Source organism: Carassius auratus, chromosome 30 (assembly GCF_003368295.1).
Source record: "Carassius auratus strain Wakin chromosome 30, ASM336829v1, whole genome shotgun sequence".
Taxonomy (NCBI): domain Eukaryota; kingdom Metazoa; phylum Chordata; class Actinopteri; order Cypriniformes; family Cyprinidae; genus Carassius; species Carassius auratus.
The window spans coordinates 24,342,411-24,351,569 of NC_039272.1; the positions used below are offsets into that span (position 1 = coordinate 24,342,411).

The 9,159-nt window shown below is 35.7% G+C and overlaps 2 protein-coding genes across 2 annotated transcripts; both read right to left on the reverse strand.

The window, feature by feature from the left end:
• Window positions 1-573: 573 nt before the first annotated feature.
• polr2j (RNA polymerase II subunit J) lies at window positions 574-2,425 on the reverse strand. The gene is made up of 4 exons (XM_026212766.1): window positions 2,327-2,425; window positions 1,678-1,767; window positions 1,276-1,450; window positions 574-869 (listed from the first exon to the last, which is right to left on the reverse strand). Exons 1-4 carry the CDS (start codon window positions 2,377-2,379, stop codon window positions 834-836), a joined length of 354 nt encoding a protein of 117 aa, XP_026068551.1. The 5' UTR covers window positions 2,380-2,425; the 3' UTR covers window positions 574-833.
• A 3,222-nt stretch (window positions 2,426-5,647) lies between these two features.
• alkbh4 (alkB homolog 4, lysine demthylase) lies at window positions 5,648-8,325 on the reverse strand. The gene is made up of 3 exons (XM_026212358.1): window positions 8,209-8,325; window positions 6,599-6,793; window positions 5,648-6,267 (listed from the first exon to the last, which is right to left on the reverse strand). The coding sequence occupies exons 1-3, from the start codon at window positions 8,317-8,319 to the stop codon at window positions 5,749-5,751; spliced, it is 825 nt and encodes a 274-aa protein (XP_026068143.1). The 5' UTR covers window positions 8,320-8,325; the 3' UTR covers window positions 5,648-5,748.
• Window positions 8,326-9,159: the final 834 nt, after the last annotated feature.

The following is a 9,159-nucleotide window of genomic DNA, read 5'->3' on the forward strand; positions in this document are numbered from 1 at the left end:
TAATATTATTAATAATTATTATATGATGCAGTCACACTTGTAGCAATATTTGTTAGTTCTGTTTGTTGATTCAGGGTTAGCATCATCTGGGGTCCTCTGAGGGGTCAGCAATTGCTTTGAACTGGAATCATGGAATCGTGGAATCAATCTACACTGAAACATTTTTAGTGCAGAAGATTTTGGTTTCAGTACAATAAGTTATGTCCAACTAAAATATTAAATCCCTCACACAAAATGTAATTTTATTTCAAATGACAAAACACTGGGACGACATAGAATGAAGAAATAAATGAAATAATGGGAGTAATAATTAACAAGATTTTCATAATGATATTGAATATTATATATATATATATATATACTTTTTCTCCATTGAATTGTTGTGTCTCCTAAAATGTATAATAAACATGCTTTAAGCCCCGGTGTCCATCTCTCCAGTAGCCATCCAGTTACATTTGTGCATCACATCCCCTTCAAAACATCTGAAGGTCCAAAACAGTTCCTACATTGAAAGCTACGAGTTTAACAAATCGAGCCACAATGTTGAGACTCAAATAAATGCAAGTCATTGTATTTCATTACAAAAGTAAATTTATTAATAACAAAAAATAAACTATATCACAAATGAGTGGGACACTGAAGAGAAAATTATGTTGTTAGAAGCTGGTAAAGATCTCTTGGTATTCATTATGAGAACTTGTCAACTGACCTTATAATATTTCATGAAAATACATAAATGGGAATATTGCAACCCATCAGAGAAACCGAGTTCAAGATTTACAGTTCAGTCCATAGTGAATCAGTTGTTGTGTTCCAGTGGAGTGCGATGGTCTTCATTCTATTCCCTCTTGTTTGTCTTTGATGGCAACCTACAATAATAATAATAATTAAAAAAGTCAAATCATTTTCTGGAATATACAACACAGACTCCTCAACACAGCAGTTCTCATTCACTAATAATAGTGTGGCTCACATGTACTGAAATAGAAGAACTTCAAAGGAAATTTGAAATACAGGTGCATCTCAAAAAATTTGAATGGAATAAAATAACAGTGTAAAATAACACTGATGTTGCAAATCCAACTCTTCTGCTATTCACTGTCATTTAGCCAAATACTTGTGTGAGCGCCAACAAGTTAGTTTTATATAAAAGCAGCAGGTCTGGGCATTACTAATCAAATCCATTACTATATGTATGAGCAATAGCAAACACCACTTATAAAACACAGCACTCCTCACTGAACTGAAACTGAATGCTGTGTGCATGTCACATACCCTGAATCGCTCCTCCAGAAGGGACAGTTCACTGATCAGATCAGTGATGGCATTAGTGAAGGCTTCCTGGGGACTGTAGTCTGGTGTCGTCTGAACACGGATCACTATCTTGTGCTCCAGAGGATGAGGAACCTTATATCCAGCAAACAGCACCTGAGGGTCCTTCAGCAGTTGCCTTACACAAAAGTGTCAAAGGTTGAATATACAAACCAACAGAGCATCACCGTTATCACAAAAGTGAAAGTAAAAAGTGACATGACATACAGCCACCTAGAATTTCTGCCGGCCAGAGACTCGAACTCACAATCTTTGGATTACAAGAATGAATCTCTCAAACCATTAGGCCACAGCTTCCCAAAATGACTCAGGATATTTTTGGCCATCAGATGCGTGTGCACTTACGACCGGATGATGTTCCCCAGTGTGTGATCCTCTTTATTCAGTGTAAACAGACACGCATTTGGCACCTTGGTGTCTTTAACTATTGTGATCCTGAAAAATGAAGTTTAAGGAATATTAGCCGATTTTTTTCCATTTACAAACAGTTATTTGAGGGCACCAGGGTACAATGATGGTAATACTATGGTACTTTGATATATACATAACAGTTCTTTACACGGTATACTAAAACATGTCATGCTCCCATAATCATAATCAAAAACGTTTGTTTTGTGTGTGTGGAGAGAGAACATAAAAAAAATTACATTAGCTATATATTTATGTCCAGTGCATAGCCTGCAAAACATAAAGCGCAATTAAGTATTTAGTCATGTAATGACATAACTAACATAATATAACTAACTGAAACCTGTAATGAAACAAAGTAAGCTGGAATACAGGAGTTGGCTTGCAAAGTTCATAGCTTGTTGGCTAACGAGAAGTAACGTTATAGTAAGTTATAGTCCATGTTTTATACGTAACTTCTCGTTAGCCAACAAGCTATGAACTTTGCAAGCCAACTCCTGTATTCCAGCTTAGTTTGTTTCATTACAGGTTTCAGTTAGTTATGTTAATTTCACTTAAAAGTTAAAAAGCGATGTACTGAACTTACTTCTTTTCTCCCTCAAATAGCAAAAACGACTCGAATGCCGGTGGCGCGTTCATCCTGTTTAAAAACCAGCAGCGCTGACGCTAATGGACGAACACTGAGCGACGCATGCGCAGTTTATTGCGTGATAATGTCAGTATTTAAGTGCAGTGTTGAGTGGAGATCGCTGGAGGGCAGCGAAGAGCTGTAATAAAAAAAATGACTTATTAAAAATGTTTACGCGAAATGTTGTCTATATTTTCAGTTTTCAACACACTGACACAAAGATGTCAAAAGACAACACATACAAAGACAACAATTTCTTAATTATTGGTTGCGGATTCTTACTTCATAAATTGAAATGATATGAACATAACCCTAATTTTGACTTATCACCTAATTACAATGTTATGATAAGGAAGTTTATTGAAGTAATGTATATACGTAGATGGTTTCTTCGGGTTAAATGCCAAATAGACGCAGAGTTGTGGAAGTGTACATAAAACTGTAAGGGTAAATTCAATTTGAAAGCGAAAGATAAGCTTTGTGAAGGTGTAAATCGCGTTTCAAATTACACTCAAGAGTCATAGTAAAATACTGCAGATCATTTTTTTCGTACGACTCATGAGTATTGTGAAACTACAGCTTCATGTTAAAGCAAAATAAATATTATCTGCATCTGACTTCCATTTTTCTGTGCTTACACTTTCTGCACATTGTTTTCGCTAAAACACAGTCAAAAGTTCTGCAAGCCTGTGAACAGTGATTTGCAAGTGAAAAAAAACTGCAAAACGAATCAACATGCTTCTTGCTTTTCTTCTTCCTACAGATTGGTGCTGAGTTTATGCGCCTGGTTTCTACTGACCTCCAGCAGTCTTTCTTTGATGGACTTGTTAAATATGTTCCAAGAATGTTACAGAGTGCAAACTCTACTAGTTGATGGACATCATTTACCTTTGTAAATAAACCCAATTTAAATTCATGCCTCACACACTTTGATGCCCTTTGAATGGAAAACATACAATTGTTTTGAACTGGAATCATGGAATCAATCTACACTGAAACATTTTTAGTGCAGAAGATTTTGGTTTCAGTACAATAAGTTATGTCCATTTAAAATATTAAATCCCTCACACAAAATGTAATTTTATTTTAAATGACAAAACATTGGGACGACATAGAATGAAGAAATAAATGAAATAATGGGAGTAATAATTAACAAGATTTTCATAATGATATCGAATATTTCATTGGAATATATATATATATATATATATATATATACAGTCTTGTTCAAAATAATAGCAGTACAATGTGACTAACCAGAATAATCAAGGTTTTTAGTATATTTTTTATTGCTACGTGGCAAACAAGTTACCAGTAGGTTCAGTAGATTGTCAGAAAACAAACGAGACCCAGCATTCATGATATGCACGCTCTTAAGGCTGTGCAATTGGGCAATTAGTTGAAAGGGGTGTGTTCAAAAAAATAGCAGTGTCTACCTTTGACTGTACAAACTCAAAACTATTTTGTACAAACATTTTTTTTTCTGGGATTTAGCAATCCTGTGAATCACTAAACTAATATTTAGTTGTATGACCACAGTTTTTTAAAACTGCTTGACATCTGTGTGGCATGGAGTCAACCAACTTGTGGCACCTCTCAGCTGTTATTCCACTCCATGATTCTTTAACAACATTCCACAATTCATTCACATTTCTTGGTTTTGCTTCAGAAACAGCATTTTTGATATCACCCCACAAGTTCTCAATTGGATTAAGGTCTGGAGATTGGGCTGGCCACTCCATAACATTAATTTTGTTGGTTTGGAACCAAGACTTTGCCCGTTTACTAGTGTGTTTTGGGTCATTGTCTTGTTGAAACAACCATTTCAAGGGCATGTCCTCTTCAGCATAGGGCAACATGACCTCTTCAAGTATTTTAACATATGCAAACTGATCCATGATCCCTGGTATGCGATAAATAGGCCCAACACCATAGTAGGAGAAACATGCCCATATCATGATGCTTGCACCTCCATGCTTCACTGTCTTCACTGTGTACTGTGGCTTGAATTCAGAGTTTGGGGGTCGTCTCACAAACTGCCTGTGGCCCTTGGACCCAAAAAGAACAATTTTACTCTCATCAGTCCACAAAATGTTCCTCCATTTCTCTTTAGGCCAGTTGAGGTGTTCTTTGGCAAATTGTAACCTCTTCTGCACATGCCTTTTTTTTAACAGAGGGACTTTGCGGGGGATTCTTGAAAATAGATTAGCTTCACACAGACGTCTTCTAACTGTCACAGTACTTACAGGTAACTCCAGACTGTCTTTGATCATCCTGGAGGTGATCATTGGCTGAGCCTTTGCCATTCTGGTTGTTCTTCTATCCATTTTGATGGTTGTCTTCCGTTTTCTTCCACGTCTCTCTGGTTTTGCTCTCCATTTTAAGGCATTGGAGATCATTTTAGCTGAACAGCCTATCATTTTTTGCACCTCTTTATAGGTTTTCCCCTCTCTAATCAACTTTTTAATCAAAGTACGCTGTTCTTCTGAACAATGTCTTGAACGACCCATTTTCCTCAGCTTTCAAATGCATGTTCAACAAGTGTTGGCTTCATCCTTAAATAGGGGCCACCTGATTCACACCCGTTTCTTCACAAAATTGATGACCTCAGTGATTGAATGCCACACTGCTATTTTTTTGAACACACCCCTTTCAACTAATTCAACTAATTGCCCAATTGCACAGCCTTAAGAGCGTGCATATCATGAATGCTGGGTCTCATTTGTTTTCTGAGAATCTACTGAACCTACTGGTAACTTGTTTGCCACGTAGCAATAAAAAAATATACGAAAAACCTTGATTATTCTGGTTAGTCACATTGTACTGCTATTATTTTGAACAAGACTGTATATATATATACTTTTTCTCCATTGAATTGTTGTGTCTCCTAAAATGTATAATAAACATGCTTTAAGCCCCGGTGTCCTCATATGAGGACATGTATGAAATCGATATCCTGTTTCATAACAGGTCATATTTTGATTTGAAACCCCATAACATTTTTCTGAAAAGTCTGACTTAAAACTGACAGAGAAATTTCAGAGAAATTGCTAAAGAATTATGTCATCTACAGAGGACAAAACTCCATAGCTGGTAGTCATGAGATTATGGCATGTCACCACTCAAAATAACAAAGCATAAAACATTTTTTTTTAACTAATTAAAAGGACACCAATGTGTATCAGCTCATGCAGTCCTTCATCAGTGTGTTAGACCTAATTAGATATTTTTGCATCTCATATAATATCCAGAATTAATTCACAAAATAACAACACAGAATAAAAATAATATGCATTTATTTAAATTAAGAGTTAAAAATAATCACTTTACAGTTGTGAGTACAGAAAACTGTACATGCATTGACATAAAGTACAGGCAATTTATAAAGGTACACCTTTAAAGCTCAGTGCTATATCTAACAACTCTGAGCCCAGTTTCTCCTGCTCCCCTCCCTGTAGAAACTCCTCAGACAGCTCCCGGAAGGTGCTGCACACTCTGCGTCCCTGAATGTCTTTCCTGTGGATGGCATGTTTCCACCGATGACGTGCTTCTCCATAGAGTACAATCAGTGATCTGCGTGGTAAATGCACAGCCACTCGCACTTCTCCATCATCCATGTCTCCCCAGCCTTGATCTAAACTCATCGTGAGGACAGTGTCTGAGAGCAGGTTAATGGTCACCAGGTGCTCTCCCCACAGCCAGCTATCATCTAAATGAGGGTCAATCGCAGAGCCTCTGAAGCGATCATAGTCTAGGTTGCATTGCTCTACTGGTTTGAAGGAGGCCAACTGAGGTGCCTTTGACATCCTGTCCACAAGTTGACGACTGATGGCAGGCAGGCCAGTAAAGTTTCCCACACGGACACGATGTTTCTTAAAGTTAACCTTTGGCCCAAAGTCCTGTGGATATATCAAGTAGTCAGCATTTGAAGTGGATCAAAACATTTAATCAGTTGTCCTAAAACCTAGGACTCTTAGGACAACTTTAATCAACACTTTTCTTCCACTTCATACTGTTAATTAGATTTTATTTACAACTTTTATAACCTTACATCAAAATTCTGAACTAAGGAGATGTTTTTGCCACAGAATAAAAAACAAAAAAGGTTATTGACTTTAACCAAATTATTCTGACTTTCATAACCACTTAAAGATCATACTGCTAATAAATAAAAGGTTAAAAGGAGTGTATTTATTAGTTTACTCTTTCACGGGTTATTTCCTCATTCACCTGTTTTCGACGGCCTGACTGAGATTCTCTCCAGACATCTTGATCCATTCTAGCAATCAGTTCATTCTCTTCATATTCTGACACAAAATTCTCCCACAGAAATATTCCAGGAAATGCAAAGGACTGCTGAGTGCCGCTTTCCCCCTCTCGGACTGCTGACTTTGACACTGGATCATAGGTGAAATCATAATGTATCTGCAACAGAATATAGCATTTTTTTTTAATATACACACTACTAATGTTAATATTTAAGAAAACAATACTTCTTCAAGTTTGAATTAAATTGATCAAAAGCGACATTTATAATACATTATAACATTTATAACGTTAAAAAGAATTTAAAAAATGTACCAATGTTTTCACAAAAATATTAAGCAACACAACTGTTTTCAAGAGAAGACATTGAAGACTGGAGAAAAATGATGCCGAAAATTCGAATTTGCCATCCAATTTATAAATGACATTTTAGAAAATTCTAATTTAAAATAGAAAAATAGTTGTAAAATTTCACAGTGTTGTAGTTTATTTTATTTCTGATCAAATCAATGCAGCCTCGATGAGCATAAGAGAATGATTTTACTCCTTTGATTTTATATTACAGTACATTGTAGGCAGTATACTGTACAATAAACAAATTGTTTGGCTCTGAACACTGCTTTCCATTTGTGAACAGTACTGACTGCTCAATATAGATTTTGAATGGTTGCAAGTTCATATCAACAAAGAACAATAATTACACTATCATAGAGACCAAGGTCAAGTTTATGAGATGCAGAGTACACTACTGTAAAAATAGGGGTCGAAGGAGAAAGAACCAAAAAAAAAAAAAAAAAAAAAAAACATGCACTGAGCAAAGCAGAGTAGGCATTTCTGATAATTTGAACAATGTATTTTCTATTTGTTGGTGTATTGTTTACTGACTGTTTGATAGTGTATATAATTTTGATCACTTTGTTTATGCTTTGAGTGCAGTGTTTGATTTTGAACAGAGGTAAAACGGTTTTGAGGTGAAAGTTTCATTTTGCAAGAGGAATCAGAGGTTTTGTAAATAGTGCTTGAGGTGAGGTTTTGTGTGAAAAACTGTAATAGTAATAATAACCACTATCAAATATCTTGTTTACAATATTTCTTATTTAAATTCAAATGAGCACTATAAGTGTTTGTCTTTATATCTTTCAAAGACCTTGGGTGCACAAATTGCTCTTGTTTTGTTAACTATGAAAAAACATTCCGGTGGGAAGAATTATAGTTTTTTCATTATCATGTACACTTTGTAGACGGTTCCTAGATGGCCTAAGCGCTAGGGCGCTGCTGCTAGATACTTTATGTTTTAACAAATCGAGAATTAAAACAATTAAAATGCGATGTGTGTTCAGTTCTACGTTCAGTTGCTTTTCAGGTGAGCCATCTTTATACAATTACACTCATCCACTAAGAATTTATTGATTTTCTTCCCGGCTGAATATCTGTCTAACATCCAACGTCAAACGTCAAACCAACTTTATATCGATCAGAGAGCGCAGTTCGTCTCTGATGGCGATAGACAGTGTCGACTCATTTTAGCTCACATTCCGCGTGTCAAGCTTGTAAACGTGGGGTTGTGGTCTCACCAGCTCGTTCTTCTGTAGTAAATATTGTTTAGACTCCCCTGCCTCACATCTCAGACATGTTCTTATTCCTTTACAACCACAGTTAATATTCTCCATCTCTCCAGTAGCCATCCAGTTATATTTGTGCATCATCTTAATAAGTCCCCTTCGAAACATCTGAAGGTCCAAAATAGTTCCTACATTGAAAGCTACGAGTTTAACAAATCCATGAAACAATCGAGCCACAATGTTGAGACTCAAATAAATGCAAGACATTGTATTTCATTACAAAAGTAAATTTATTAATAACAAAAAAATAAACTACATCACAAATGAGTGGGACACTGAAGAGAAAATTATGTTGTTAGAAGCTGGTAAAGATCTCTTGGTATTCATTATGAGAACTTGTCAACTGACCTTATAATATTTCATGAAAATACATAAATGGGAATATTGCAACCCATCAGAGAAACCGAGTTCAAGATTTACAGTTCAGTCCATAGTGAATCAGTTGTTGTGTTCCAGTGGAGTGTGATGGTCTTCATTCTATTCCCTCTTGTTTGTCTTTGATGGCAACCTACAATAATAATAATAATAAAAAAAAAAAAAAAAAGTCAAATCATTTTCTGGAATATACAACACAGACTCCTCAACACAGCAGTTCTCATTCACTAATAATTGTTTGTATCATATGTACTGAAACAGAAGAACTTAATTTGAAATACAGGTGCATCTAAAAATATTAAAATGTCATAAAATAACACTGATGTTGCAAATCCAACTCCTCTGCTATTCACTGTCATTTAGCCGAATACTCTACATGTGAGTGCCAACAAGTTACAGCTTTCTATAAAAGCAGCAGGTCTGTGCATGTGCAAACCAGAGCCATATAGAGTGAAAACTTTTGAACACAATGAAGATGTCCAAATTTGTCTTATTTTGTTGAAATATAATTTTTTTCCATTTAGTTCT

What these genes read in the sequence shown, in the direction of transcription:
- polr2j (XM_026212766.1), bottom strand. Translation starts at nt 2,379, where the DNA reads ATGAACGCGCCACCGGCATTCGAGTCGTTTTTGCTATTTGAGGGAGAA. An exon ending in CTGGGGAACATCATCCGGTC is followed by an intron (nt 1,451 to 1,677) that starts GTAAGTGCACAC and finishes CTTTTGTGTAAG; the next exon opens with GCAACTGCTGAAGGACCCTC. An exon ending in TTCTGGAGGAGCGATTCAGG is followed by an intron (nt 870 to 1,275) that starts GTATGTGACATG and finishes TTATTATTGTAG; the next exon opens with GTTGCCATCAAAGACAAACA.
- alkbh4 (XM_026212358.1), bottom strand. Translation starts at nt 8,319, where the DNA reads ATGGCTACTGGAGAGATGGAGAATATTAACTGTGGTTGTAAAGGAATA. An exon ending in TACTACAGAAGAACGAGCTG is followed by an intron (nt 6,794 to 8,208) that starts GTGAGACCACAA and finishes ATTCTGTTGCAG; the next exon opens with ATACATTATGATTTCACCTA. An exon ending in AGTCAGGCCGTCGAAAACAG is followed by an intron (nt 6,268 to 6,598) that starts GTGAATGAGGAA and finishes ATATATCCACAG; the next exon opens with GACTTTGGGCCAAAGGTTAA.